General features: G+C 42.7%; 1 protein-coding gene and 1 non-coding gene across 3 annotated transcripts in view; one reads left to right on the top strand and one right to left on the bottom strand.

Moving 5' to 3' along the window:
• The window catches only part of MAPKAPK5 (MAPK activated protein kinase 5), a 33,399-nt gene extending 22,230 nt beyond the window's left edge, over positions 1-11,169 (top strand). Inside the window, exons 8-14 of one of the 2 annotated variants that reach the window (XM_004379069.1) lie at positions 526-606; positions 3,018-3,205; positions 5,853-5,973; positions 7,285-7,415; positions 7,679-7,794; positions 8,848-8,952; positions 10,711-11,169. In XM_004379069.1, the coding sequence (XP_004379126.1) occupies positions 526-606; positions 3,018-3,205; positions 5,853-5,973; positions 7,285-7,415; positions 7,679-7,794; positions 8,848-8,952; positions 10,711-10,805 (837 nt within the window). In that variant the 3' untranslated portion in view covers positions 10,806-11,169. Of the gene's footprint in view, positions 1-525; positions 607-3,017; positions 3,206-5,852; positions 5,974-7,284; positions 7,416-7,678; positions 7,801-8,847; positions 8,953-10,710 lie in introns of both variants that reach the window. The other variant, XM_012556303.1, reaches the window with a different exon arrangement.
• A 2,398-nt stretch (positions 11,170-13,567) lies between these two features.
• On the bottom strand, positions 13,568-13,640 carry TRNAF-GAA (transfer RNA phenylalanine (anticodon GAA)). The gene has a single exon. It is a non-coding gene; the product is annotated as a tRNA-Phe (tRNA).
• Positions 13,641-14,175: the final 535 nt, after the last annotated feature.

Below are 14,175 nucleotides of genomic sequence, written 5' to 3'. Positions count from 1 at the left end.
AGTTTTTGTGTGGATATATATTTTCATTTCTCTGGGTACATACCTAGGAGTGAGATTGGTGGGTCATATGGTAAGTTAACTTTCTAAAAAACTGCCAGACTTTTTCAGAGGGGCTGTAGCATTTTGCTGTCCCACCATGGAGTTCAAATTGCTCCACGTCCTCGATCACGCGTATCAGTTGTTTTAATTTTAGCCATTCAAGTGAATGGGTAGTTTTCTTGTGTTTTTAATTGCATTTCCCTGATGACTAGTGATGATGAGCATCTTTTCATGTGTTAATGTGTTTTTAAGAGGCAGTACGTTTTTACAAACAAATCCTGCCCTGGGCAAACAATGATTGATAAATTGCTGTTTGTAATAAGGAAGAAAGTTTTGGAAATGTTATGTTTAGATGGAGTTTTTCTCTTGTTGTTAATTGCCAGTTGTCTACCCCTACTCCCTTCAGCTTTCCCAGCAGTCTGTCTCAAGTTGCAGGTCTGCTGTACAATTTCTCAGTAAAGCCTTCCCTTTGACCCACTCTGACAGGTACTAGAAGCACAGAGAAGGCATCAGAAGGAGAAGTCTGGCATCATACCTACCTCGCCAACACCCTACACATATAACAAGGTAGGGGAAGAGATAACTGCCTGCACCCCTTGATATATCCCCTTTCCTGCTGTGAGATGTTTGTGGCCATCTGAGAATGTGGTCAATTCTGTTCTTACCCCTTTACAGCCCTGCCCAAAAGGCTGGTAGCAGACAGACAGATGCACACACACACAGAAAAGTGTTTGGAATTCCAGTTTTTGTCTGACAAAATATGAAATAAGATTCTCACCAGTTTAGCTTTTGCAGCAAGAACGAAGGGCCGTGGTCACTCATGGAGTTATTTATTTGGCTAGCTGCATAGTCTAGGGTTTGGACATGTTAACAGGAGGGACCAGTCCCTGGAGGAGGACATCATGCTTGGTGAAGTAGAGGGCCAGTGAAAAAGAGGGAGACCCTCAATGAGATGGATCGACACAGTGGCTGCAACAATGGGCTCAAGCATAACAACAATTGTGAGGATGGCGCAGGACCGGGCAGTGTTTCGTTCTGTTGTATGTAGGGTCGCTATGAGTCAGAACTGACTCGATGGCACCTAACAACAACAACAGCACAGTCTAGGGACCACATTTAAATGACATAATTGTCTTGCTTTTTGAGGTAGAGGCCATTTCTGTGATATAAAAGCTAGAGCACACCGCATTGCAATTTATGGTTAACATTCTCTCCTACTGCATAAACCCCTCTACAGTGTTCAGTACACATAGTAAGAGCTCAAAATGTTACCTAGTTCTGTGTCCCTAATCTGTAGCCTACATACCAAGCATCACTGTTCTAAAGCACAAGAGGTTTGTGGCTCTTGAAACAGGTCCTGGAGTTGCCGAGTAAATCAGAAAAATGACAGTGCCTGGGGACTCTGAGCCTAGACAGAGCTGAGAGTGGGAGCAGGCTTATCAAAAGGCCGTAGACTGGGAGAGCCATTCTGGTTCCACCACTCTTCAGTGGCTGTGACTTGGTTAAGTCCTTTAGTTTCATACTTAATAGATGAACCTTGAAGATGAAATGACCTCTGTAGTTACCAGTTTCCTTGTCTATAATGTGAGAGATTTGAACTAGGTAGTTTTAAGATCCCTTTTACCTCCATAATTTCATAATTATGTTCTATAGCATGGGTCATGTGATCCACAAATGTCCACTTTATGGCTCCAAAACATTGGAGAGAATGCCTGAAGGTCCTCATTTCCCAGGCTTCTCTTGAGCAGTGCTCTGATGTTGGCATGATGGGGAGTGGGGCGTGGCCACAGTGCAGATTCACTGGCCTGCCCTTCTCAGGCACATGCTGCTTTTGTCCTGCATTTCAAGTGAGGCTTGAATTGAAGCCTCTGAGAAACCAGTGTCTGAGGCAAGTGGAGCTGCATTTAACTAAAACAGGAGTCCTTTCTTCACCAGTAATCGTTCAGTGACCACAGGCCATGCAGTCACTTAATCCTTGCAGACATGTTAGTGGGGTGGCAGTCTTCTTTCTTTCAGAATATCCTCCCCTAGAATGGTACAAGGCCTTGCACGTGGACACAGTGAGTTACCTTAACGGCCAAAGGAATGTTTTCATACTTTCCTGGTCCTCCCTTCAGTGCCTCTCCCTAATGTGTGTCAAACATCTTTGGGTTTTCGGCAGAAGTGACCTTTAAGAAATGGCTTGTGCTGTATAATGGGGTCAGCTTATCTGTGTCTTGGCCACTTTCTTCCTGCACCCTCAGTGCTGTCCAGGTTGACAGAGTGCGTGCTTCACACAACCAGCTGACTTCTATCTGTGCCCTCTCTGGTAGGGGCAAAGTGTCTCACATCTGTACTCAAGGATCAGATAAGAGCGTGTGTGTGTGCATGTGCGTGCGTGCATGCGTGCGTGTGTGTGTGTAGAGAGAGAGATTTATTTTCCAGGAATTGGCTCATCTGACTGTGGGAGACTGGCAAGTCCAAAATCTGTAAGTCTAGTAAAAGGCTAGAAACTCTGTCAGTCTTGTGTCCCAAAATCAGTAGATCAGATGGTAGGAGAGTGAGAGGAATTCTTGTAAGATGTCTATTTATAGTCTGGAGGCAGACTACTCCCTCAGGAAACCTCTCTTTTTGCTCAAGGCCTTTAACTGATTAGATGAGGCCACCCACATTATGGACGGTAATTTGCTTTACTTAAGGCCAACTGATTTAATCACATGTAAGTACGTCATAACAGCATCTAGACTAGTGTTTGACCAAACAACTGGGCACCCTAGCCTAGCCAAGTTGGTGCATAAAATTAACCATAATAGTGGCATATAGAAAATCTGGAGAGAAAAGTTAATTCTCTTAAGAATTCCTGAATCTTTTCCAGTCTCTGAAGTGATTCTTGGAGATATCACCCTGTATATCTCAGGGACTGCTTTTGGGCCTTGTCATGGAGGGTTGTTTTGGGGCTCCCCTTCTGCTCTGAGTGACCATTTCCTTTTTGCTTTCAGAGCTGTGACTTGTGGTCCCTAGGGGTGATTATATATGTGATGCTGTGCGGATACCCTCCTTTTTACTCCAAACACCACAGCCGGACGATCCCAAAGGATATGCGGAGAAAGATCATGACAGGCAGTTTTGAGTTCCCAGAGGAAGAGTGGAGCCAGATCTCAGAGATGGCCAAAGATGTTGTAAGAAAGTGAGTCCGCAGGCTGCTGGGTGGGGAAGGCGAGGAGGCCTCAAAGTGGTGGAGCACATGGTAGAGAAGAGTCACTTGTTACCCATGTTGGCTCCTTCCTGTTTTAGCATCACAGAAATCTTATTCCTAGAACCTGAGATGAGAGTTGTCAGTGGGCAGACTTCAGTGAAAATGGAGCTTTGCTGCCTCCTTTTGCATCTCTGGAATCTGTGCCCAGTTTTTGAGCCCAGATGCCTCCCTAGCCAGTGTCTCAGTGTGCAGTAACCCAGGTTCCTAAATGGTAAGCCTCCTGTGCGTGCTCCTGTTTCTTACATGTAAGCCAGTCATTTGGGACTGATGTCACACCTGGAACTGAACTGGGGTGCTGAGATGACAATGACCCTTTTGACTTTTAATTCCTTGGCTGCTGCAAGTTTGTGATTATGTGGAGCCTGAGACCCACCCTCCAAGTTTCCCAGTGCCCATTGGCTGCTCTGACAGATATTAAGATGGGAAGACTTAGGAAGAATTAAGGTTAGTAAGTGGATGAGGATGGAGTTGACATTCAAAGTCCTTTCGTACTTGGAGGACTAGGTAAAAGGTTGACCTAAATTTGAGTAACATTTGTTTTTTTCACCCAACTGTGGATGGCTGGGCTGCCTGTGGATTTGGAGGCTCTTCTGGTATCCCCCACTGCTTGGTCTTGACTGAGCTGGTCCTTGTTTGTTGGTCTCAGTTTCTTCATCGGTAATGTGATGAAGATAAGCATTAGGGGCAGTACTTGAACTTGTCTCCTGACGGTACAGTCACTTCTCTACAGAGATTTCACCTGTTCAAAAGTGAGCTTGTCCTGTCAGTTAGGGGTTAGTATGTAAAGAAAGACTATTTTCTAAAATATACAAGTAAATATTTTTAGGAGGGTGGAAGCCATGTTTAAATCACCTTCCCAAGGACTATAGACTCGGGGAAATCTATGTCAATTGGCACAACATAGTTCATAAAGACAAAGTTCTGCATCCTATTTTGGTAAGTAGCATCTGGGGTCTTAAAAGCTTGCAAGTGGCCATCTAAGATACAACTATTGGTCTCTTACCATCCAGAGCAAAGGAGAGTGAAGAAAACCAAAGACTCAAGGCAGCAATTAGTCCAGAGGACTAATGGACCAAAGGAACCACAGCCTCCACGATTCCAAGACCAGAAGAACTAGATGGTGCCTGGCTACCACTACCAGCTACTCTGACTGGGATCACAACAGAGGGTCCTGGACAGAGCAGGATAAAAATTGTAAAACAAAAAACCAAATTCACAAAAAAGACCAGACTTACTGGTCTGACAGAGACTGGAGGAACCCTTGAGACTATGGCCCTAAGACACCCATCAGAACTGGAACTGAAGCCATTCCCAGAGACCACCTTTCAACCAAACCATAGACAGGCCCATAAAATAAACAATAACACCCAAGAGGAATGTGCTCCTTAGAATCATCAATTACATGAGATCAAAAGGGCAACATTTGCTCAAAAGCAAAAATGAGAAGGCAGGAAGGGGTAGAAAACCAGAATGAAAGGAAATGGGGACCTAGGGTAGGAATGGGAAGAAATGCTAACACATTGTGGAGAATGAAACCAGTGTCATGGAGCACTTTATGTACAAACTGTCGAATAGGAAACTAATTTGTTCTATAAACTTTCACCCAATGCACAATGAAAATTTTAAAAAAATAAGATAAAATCATTTTCCCATGCTATTTTCATGCAGTATTACCAGCTGCTTAGCTACAACCTCAATATCTTCTAAGTGGTTCTTTGCCAGTTTTCTGTAGAATATATTCCCTGTACTTAGATCAACATTCATTGTCTTTGTCTTTGGGGATTCTTTTCTAAATAAGACTTTCTTTAGAATCTGGAGCTGTTTGGCCAGAATGATCCACAAGGTTGCAGAGAACCTGTAGGAGCAGTTGGGCACGTTGTCCTGACTCTGATGTTTGGAATGGGAGGGTATGTAGTTTGAAGCAGGTGCCATAGAAAGCCCAGGGAACATGCTGCAGTGAGCTATGAGTCATGTCAGCATGAATGGACCAGATGTGAAGTATGATTGAAAACCAGACGATGCACAGCATCAGGCTTAGAAGGAAACATTGTCCCCTTGTCAGAGACTAGATTTTTAGCTTCTGAATGTCTCTGGAGTAAAAAGGGTACATGTCCTGCTATATGGTGACACTTAAGAGTCTTACTGTGGGTAATAACCTAGTTTTTCAGAACTGCATGACCCCTCAACTACTTTTGCAGCCACTTCAACCAAAAGAGCACTTTGAGGACGTTAGCACCCACTATCCTACAAACATCAATATGGAGAGTCAAGGTCTTAGGAAGCCGTAAGCCATATGTATAAGCCTTACTGAACCCCAGAATTCAGTCTAAAGTACCACTGTATTAAGTCTTTTCCTACCATTTTATCTCACTTTATCTGGAGGCCTGAGGCCACAGTCCCTCTGTGACTAGTGTTTGGGGACTGACAGTCCACTCCTGCCCTCTTGGTGAAAAGCCTCTGTTTGCAGGAGTTGGTGGAAAGTCAGGAGAAGCCAGAGCTGGTGAGGGCCAGACCCAAGAGCATCACCTGCCTCTCAGAGCAACCGTGCACGTCAGCCATGTTGGCCTTTTCTCCACAGGCTTCTGAAGGTCAAACCAGAAGAGAGACTCACCATCGAGGGAGTGTTGGACCACCCCTGGCTCAACTCGACTGAGGCCCTGGATAACGTGCTGCCCTCTGCTCAACTGATGATGGATAAGGTTTTAAATGATGCTTATTTTTCTCACTGAAAAAGGCTGTGTTGAGAAGGAATGTTGAAGTGAGCCTTGGTGAGGGATTAAAGACAATGCAATGCAGAACCCACAGTCTTTCCCAGAGAAACCTCTAGTTTCCTGAAAATCAGGATCAGAAATAAAGAGCTTCTTTTCATAAAAGACCAGATAAGATCAAGCCTTGGTAAATACACATGAAGGGAACCCTCAAAGGAATATCCTTCATGTTTGTGCTACTGGGCTAGGGGCCCAGAGCAGTGTGAGATACCATCTCTTCCCTCAAGGGTTTAAAGAAGACTGGTTGGGAAGGCAAGACCAATAAACACGAAGCAAAGAGGGAACAATTCAGACATCAAATTTTGGGGTACTAAATTGTAAATATTACAGGAATTCAGAGAAAGAAGACATTGAAGGGGTATAATCAAGGAAGGTTTTCTGAAGAAAAGGCAAAAAGGCCTCACGTTTATTAACTGTCTACTGTGGCAGCTTCTGCTGGAGCCCTAGTGGTGCAGTGTTTAAGAGCTCGACTGCTAAACCAAAAAAGGTCGGCAGTTCTAATCCACCAGCTGCTCCTTAGAAACCCTACGGGGGGCAGTTCTACTCTGTCCTAGAGGGTCGCTATGAGTCGAAATCGACTCGACTGATGGCAACAGGTTTGGTGGGTTTTTTGGTGGCAGCTTCTGAGCTCTTAATGTTTGGTCATGAGCTGGCCTTGAAGAATTTGAATAGACAGCATCAGTGCCCAATGTGACAAATAACTTGAGCAAAAAATCATAAACCAAAGTAGATCAGTGGGAAAACCAGTCTGGCTTCAGCAATGGGAGGTCGGTGAGATGGGTGTAGCAGCCCCAGGATCATTCTGCCCCTGAGCCGTGACCGTGATCACCATGTGAAGTAGTCAGGGCTGAGGTGACTCTGTCTACATTGTGGTGAAAATTCACTGGGGCAGTGAATAAATGCCAGTTGACGGGGGTTATCGGGCAGCTGCCTGCCAGCCTTTCCCCGACATACATATAGGCATCTCCTTACATTTGTCCTTGCAAGTGGCTGTGAGTATGAGCCTTTGTTAGCATTTCTTACTTCAATTTCTATCCCCCTGCCAGGGAAAGGTGGCAAGCTATTGTCTGGTGCTTGCTTGCCTGGGCAAGAGTCCTCTGCCTTATCAAAACTTGTATACCAACAGCGTAAGAGTGAAATTGCCTTCTTAGTTCTTTGAGCCTCTCCTTCCCACTTTCTTAGATTGGCTTTTTAGGTGCCCCGAAATGAATGTGAAAAACTGATGACAGTGTTTGCATTCAGGCGGTGGTTGCAGGAATCCAGCAGGCTCATGCTGAGCAGCTGGCCAACATGAGAATCCAGGATCTGAAAGTCAGCCTCAAACCCTTGCATTCTGTGAACAACCCCATTCTGCGAAAGAGGAAGTTGCTCGGGTAACTGAGTGTATATCTCTGTACTCTTCTTCACTGCTGGTATGACTGAGTGGTGGGTTCTGAAAGCCTAGCCAGGGGTCATTCCCCTTTCTGCCTCTTAAGAGAGTGGAGAGAATAAGCTCTTTAAAATGGCATCAGAAGTTGGAGACTGCCTGTAGCTAATTGTTTATCCGAAAGAATCTGTTGCCTTATACGTAAACACTTGCCCAGAGATGGGTTTTGGGGTCTCACCTTGTTATTACCTTTTCCCCAACCTTTTAAAGCACCAAGCCAAAGGACGGTGTTTATATCCACGACCGTGAGAATGGAGCCGAGGATTCAAATGTTGCCTTGGAAAAGCTCCGAGATGTGATTGCTCAGTGTATTCTCCCCCAGGCTGGTAAAGGTCACGCCATTTATGAATGTTCTGTGTGTGCGTGTGTGCATGTGTGTATGCATCTGACAAAATGGTTTAATTTGGGTTTGTCTGTTTCATTTTTGTGTTACAAGAAAACGAACACATTATGTAAATTAGCATGTGCCCACTAAAAAGAGTAGACAGTGGGAACTCAGAGAAATATGGTATACTCTGCCTCTCCTTTGGTTTTCTGTGAAATTTCTAGTTTAGGTTTAAATGCCAGTGTCTAGTGCACCATGTAATTGTTTTCTTAGCTTGGCAAAAAGGGCACAGGGTAGAGGATGGAGAGTGGAAGAATGTGGACTGGGTCAGGATTAGGTTGCAGCCCATTAAAACATCATTTCCAGAGCCTTTAGAGTTCAAGGCTGCCATTAACTTACGATTATAAAAAGAACACCTCTTTAGTTAAGAAGTGGCCCCTGCTGTTACTTGTATCATGGGCACCTTTAGGGTGACTGCTTTCTTTCAGTATGTTCTCTCTCCACTCAACTGGGTGGTGATGGGCTTTGCTTATCAGACTGAGGGAATGAAGGAGATGGATTCAAGTATCAGGCCAGAAAACTGTTGGTTTGGCCTGTTCTCCTAGACTCCTTGGGTTTGAGAGAACCCACATAATGTACCTCAAATAGCCTTCTGCACTGTGAACATGTGTCTTTGATAAGCCAACTGATTTTAAGGTAAGAAATGAGCTGAAGAGAAAGAATGTAGTCCACTCAGCCTTGTCTTCTTCTCTCGGTCTTAGGTTGACCAGGTATTTCTGCTCATTGATAGGGTCTGATACTGCCTAGTTCCCATCCCCTGTGGCAAGATTCTGGAGCCATCAGAGGGTTTGTGTGAAGCTGTCAAAGTAGAATAGTTCTAAAGACCAGAAGTGATGACATGTAATATAGGGACAAGTAGTAAAGCCAGTGTCTAGTAAAGGTTTACACATTTAATCGCTTCTCAACCAGTTGGACATTGTGTCCTTCCATTTCTGACACTAAAACTCCATGATGCTGCAGGAAACATGCAACTTCTTTTTCTGTTTATCAACAGGAGAAAATGAAGATGAGAAGCTGAATGAAGTAATGCAGGAGGCTTGGAAGTATAACCGGGAATGCAAACTCCTAAGAGAAACTCTTCAAAGCTTCAGCTGGAATGGTAGGAACCTTAATCACTTCTTCACCCAGGAATGCAGAGAAGTGATTATTTTTAGAACATGTAAGATCTCTTTGGGGGCCGAGCTGGGGTTCTTTCCAGATGAAGGAATGGGGGTTAGTTCCAGCCTATTCTAACTGCCCACATGTATTGACATGTGGGCCTTTCAGTTGTTTTCCAGAGTTCAGGTGAATTGTGTGATACAGATTTAACACTGGAGAGCCACTGTCACACACCACTTTGGGAAAAAAAAAAAAAGATCTCAGAATTCCTCCCAGATACAGGGCTGTTCACCAGTGTACTCTGAAGGGGAGAAAGAGGACAAAGTACCAGGGAGTCCACCCTGCTGATCTGCTTAACTTAGAGAAGAGCTGCTTTACTTAAGGAGCAGAGTAGACTGTTTGCCAAATCTGCTGCTAGTTGAGTTTTTCCCCCAGGGTCAGGCAAACAAGGCAGAGATGTATTTCTTGAATTGCTTTTTGTATTGTCTTTCCAGTTGAGCAGAGTAAACTGGACTTGAGTTCTAGGATGCTCAGGGAGGGAGCAAATTCTTTGACTTCACTGGCTGGCTGGGTTCTCAGACATCCCATGAGAAATCCAAAGTGCTAGCCTGGCTAGTCCCATACTTGGTAGAGATGAGCTTTCCTGGGATTTTGTTTGTTTGTTTTTTGAAATATAACATCAATACAGAAAAGTGATGACATACAAATTTCCTTTTTTGAAGAAATTTCACACAGTGAATGTACCTATGTAATCAGTAGTACAACATGTGCCTTCTTCCATTCACTACCTCCCTCACTCGAAGGGTAATCACTATCCTGATTTCTAGTATTATAGATTGATTTTGCCTGTTTTTGTATTTTATGTAAAAGGAATCAGACAGTTTTTTTTTTGTGTGTGTCTGGCATCTTTTAGTCAACATCATGTTTGAGAAATTCATCCATGTTGTTGCATGCAGCAGATCATTCTCCATCCTGTATAGCAGTTCATTATATGAATATACTCTAATATAGTTATCCATTCTAATGTTGAATGGATATTTGGATTGTTCCCAGGGTTTGACGATTAAGGGCTGCTGTGAACACTCTTAGGTATATTTTTTGATGAACATATTTACTCATTTCTCTTATGTATCTAGGATTGGAATTTCTGGGTTTTGGCATTAGTAGATACTGCCAGCAGTTTTCCAAAGTGGTTGTACAAATGTATACTTCCACTAGCAATGTATAAAAGTTCCAGTTACTCCACATCCATACCAACACTTGCCGTTGTCTTTTTTAAGTCATTGTGGTTGGTATGTAGTGGTATTGTGCCATTTTAATTTGTATTTCCCTGCTGACTGATGAGATTGAGCATTTTTATGTTTATTGGCCATTTAGTTTTACTCTTTCATGAAGTGTGTGTTTATATCTTTTGTCCATTTTTCTATGGCGTTGTCTTATAGATGTGTAGTTCTTTACATAATCTGGATACGAGTTCTTTATCAGATACACATATAACAAAGATCTTCTCCCTCTTTATAGTTTGTGTGTCATTGTAGTGAACTTTGAATTTTTACTGCCAGATTAATGGAACTGCCCAATTGCTACCTGAAATATGGGGGCATCTGAATTCAGTGCTTTTAATCAGTATTGGGGATGGTTCCTACATTAATAAGGGTAATTTGATACTATTAAGGTATACGTTACTGGGTCCCTGTCAAGAGTCTGTCATCTCCATAGAGTGAGTTTGGGGACTGACCTTGTTTTTCTTGGGTTTCAGGTCGTGGATTCACAGATAAAGTGGATCGACTAAAACTGGCAGAAATTGTGAAGCAAGTGATTGAAGAGCAAACCATGTCCCATGAATCCCAATAACAACCGCTTCAAACCTTTTTTTTTTTTTTTACAATTTGAAATTGTATTCTTTAATGTATAAAGTAATTTTTATGTAAATTAATAAATCATAATTTCATTTCCACACTGCTTAAAGATGCTGTATAGATTTAGATACAAGATTCACTAGTGGTATAGTTTTATTTTTAGGAAAAGCTCAGTTGTTAGAGATATCCTATTACTTCAGGACTATTTAGTCTTATGTTTGTAAGATGACAGATGGTATTGTCAAGCAAGATTGTTTTATTTGTAATAAAGTATACAAAAACCACTTGCCAGCAGTAGACAAAGGACCAACTATAGTGATCTTTCTGCTCAGTAAACACTTGAATCAAGTACTGTGGAATCTGTTTCAATTACCCTATTTACTTTCTGCCCCTTCAATAGGTTAACCTTAGTGCCAAGACACTTTTGTGGCTCAAACACTGCAGACAGCCCGTTGGAACTCACAGGATGCAGCTTGGGCCTGAAGACCCAACTCCCACAGTGGAAGAGGCAAGGAGCTGAGCCCTCATTTTTCTTGTCCCTAATTCCTTAAAGTGGTAATGTTTCCTTTTTGTCATACTGGTTAAAGGGGTATTGGTTTGCTTCTTAAATCTAGTGGAATTATCTCTTTGGTTTATTCTTTTCATGTTTAACCAGAGCTTTGGTTTCTTTTCCCCTCCTGGCCCACTTTGTCCTCTCTTCCCTCCCCTACAGCACCCACCAGCCCCATCACTTATTTCCTTGTTCTTCTAGCCCCCTTTTTTGGGATGATTTTTCTGAGAAAGTTACATATTACAGAAACTGGTGCCTATTGGATTAATATCTAAGATGATCCAGTGATTTTTTTTCTTGTGAAGTTGCCCTTTTTCTCTGTAATGTTTCTGCCCAGGTTTCACGTTGGCATCTCCAGGCTGTTTTTATCTTGTCCACTACTCTTCATCTTCAAGCAGTCTGCTTCTAGCCCAGGGAACAGCTCTCTGGATGAGAAACAAGGCTGGATGCTTTTCTAGTTTTCTGTTGTGCATATGGGCTTCCATAACAATTTTGTGTGTGTGTGTATGTGCTTTAGGTGGTTTACAGAGCAAACTAGTTTCCCATTCAATAGTTTATACACACATTGTTCCATGACATAGGCTGCACTCCCTGCAATGTGTCAGTATTCTCCCCATTACCACCCTGCGTTCCCCATTTCCATTCGTCCAATTTTCCTGCCTTCTCATCTTTGCTTTTGGGCAAATGTTGTCCTTTTGGTCTCATGTAGATGACTGTTCTAAGGAGCACTTTCCTCATGTATGTTATTGTTTATTAACAATGTTTGGCCTGGTGGTGCAGTGGTTAAGCGCTATAGCAGCTAACCAAAAGGCTGGCAGTTCAAATCCACCAGCCACTCCTTGGAAACCCTATGGGGCAGTTCTGCTCTGTCCTGTAGGGTCGCTATGAATCAGAATCGACTTGACGGCAACAGATTTGGTTTTTTTTTTTTATTATTTGGCTGAAAGGTGATCTCCAGGAATGGCTTCAGTTCCAAGTTAGAAGGGTGTCTAAGGGCTATAGTCTCGGGGGTTCCTCTAGTCTCAGACCAGTAAATCTGGTCTTTTTTATGAGTTTGTATTTTGTTCTGCATTTTTTTACCCCACTCTAACTGGGACCTTCTGTTGTGATCCTGGCCACAGCAGTGGGCAGTGGGAGCCAGGCACCATCTAGTTCTTCTGGTTTCAGGCTTGTGGAGGCTGTGGTTTGTGTGGGCCATCAGTCCTCTGGAGTAATCGTTTCCTTGAGTCTTTGGTTTCCTTCACTCTCTTTTGCTCCAGACGGAAAGAGAGCAATAGCTGTATCTTAGATGGCCACTTGCAAGCTTGTAAGACCCCAGATGCTACTCACCAAAGTAGGGTATAGAACATTTTCTTTATGAACTATGCCAATTGACCTAGATGTCCCCCCAGACTATAGTCCTTAGCTTTCAAGCACAGTAACTCAGTCCTGTGAGGTATTTGGTTATGTCTAGGTTTTTCCATGACTGTGCCCTGTGCGCTGTACTATATATATATGAATATACATGCAGCACATACAAATATGTATGTAGAAGTATCTACAGCCAAATCTATATATGCATGTGGATGTACTCCCATATGCCCTCCTACACCGATTCAGCATACTTATCTATGTATCCACTCCAATTACTGTTTGTTATTACTGTTGTCACAGGATTATGTTATAGTATATACCTTCATTGCCTTTTATTCTTGTGTACCTCTCAGTGTCTTCCCTTGCCTTGCTTATGTTGTGCTTACTTCCCCCATATCGTGTACTGCCTTTTCCTTCACCAAAATTAACACGTGTACTCTTTAGTTATTGATTTTCCCTTCTTCCCCCTCCCATTCCTGGTAACCAAAAAATGTTTCTTTCTGTGTGTAAACCTTTTCTTGACTATTTATAATAGTGGTCTCATACAATATTTGCCTTTTTGTGATTGACTTATTTCACTCAGCATAATGTCCTCCAAATTCATCCATGTTGTGAGATGTCTCATAGATGCATCATTATTCCTTATTGTTGCATAGTATTCCATTGTGTATTAAAAAAAAAAAACCAAACCCACTGCCATTGAGTCAATTCCGACTCATAGCGACCCTATAGGACAGAGTAGAACTGCCCCATAGGGTTTCCAAGGAGCAGCTGGCGGATTCCAACTGCCGACCTTTCGGTTAGCAGCCAAATGCTTAACCACTGCACCGTCAGGGCTCCAAAAGGGAGGCAACTGCCGAAACCTGGGATCAAACTAGGGACCTTTAGATCTTCAGTCTAATGCTCTCCCAACTGAGCTATTACAGCCATTGTCCATTGTGTAAATGTACCACATCTTGTTTATCCATTCATCCACTGATGGACACTTAGGTTGTTTTCATCTTTTTGCTATTGTGAATAATGCTGTAATGAACATGAGTGTGCATATGTCTATTTTTGTCACAGCTCTTCTCTAGGATATATTCCTAGGAGTGGGATTGCTGGATCATATGGTATTGCTATTTCTAGCTTATTAAGGAAGCACCATACCATTTTCCATAGTGGTTGTACCATTTTACATTCCCACTAGCAGTGTATAAGATTCCTAGTCTCCCCACAAACTCACCAACATTTGTTGTTTTCAATTTTTTTGATCAGTGCCATTATTGCCAGGGTGATATGGCATCTCATTGTAGTTCTGATTTGCATTTCTCTAATAGCTAATGATGGGGAGCATCTCTTCATCTGTTAGCTGCCTGAATGTCTTCTTTGATGAAGTGTCTGTTCATGTCCTTTGCCCATTTTTTACTTGAGTTGTCTTTTTGTTGTTGAGGTGTTGAAGTTTTCTATAAATTTTAGAGAT

Source organism: Trichechus manatus, unplaced genomic scaffold, assembly GCF_000243295.1.
Source record: "Trichechus manatus latirostris isolate Lorelei unplaced genomic scaffold, TriManLat1.0 scaffold00061, whole genome shotgun sequence".
NCBI lineage: Eukaryota > Metazoa > Chordata > Mammalia > Sirenia > Trichechidae > Trichechus > Trichechus manatus.
The sequence above is the reverse complement of the archived record's forward strand: the minus strand, read 5'-3'. Positions and strand labels throughout refer to the sequence as shown.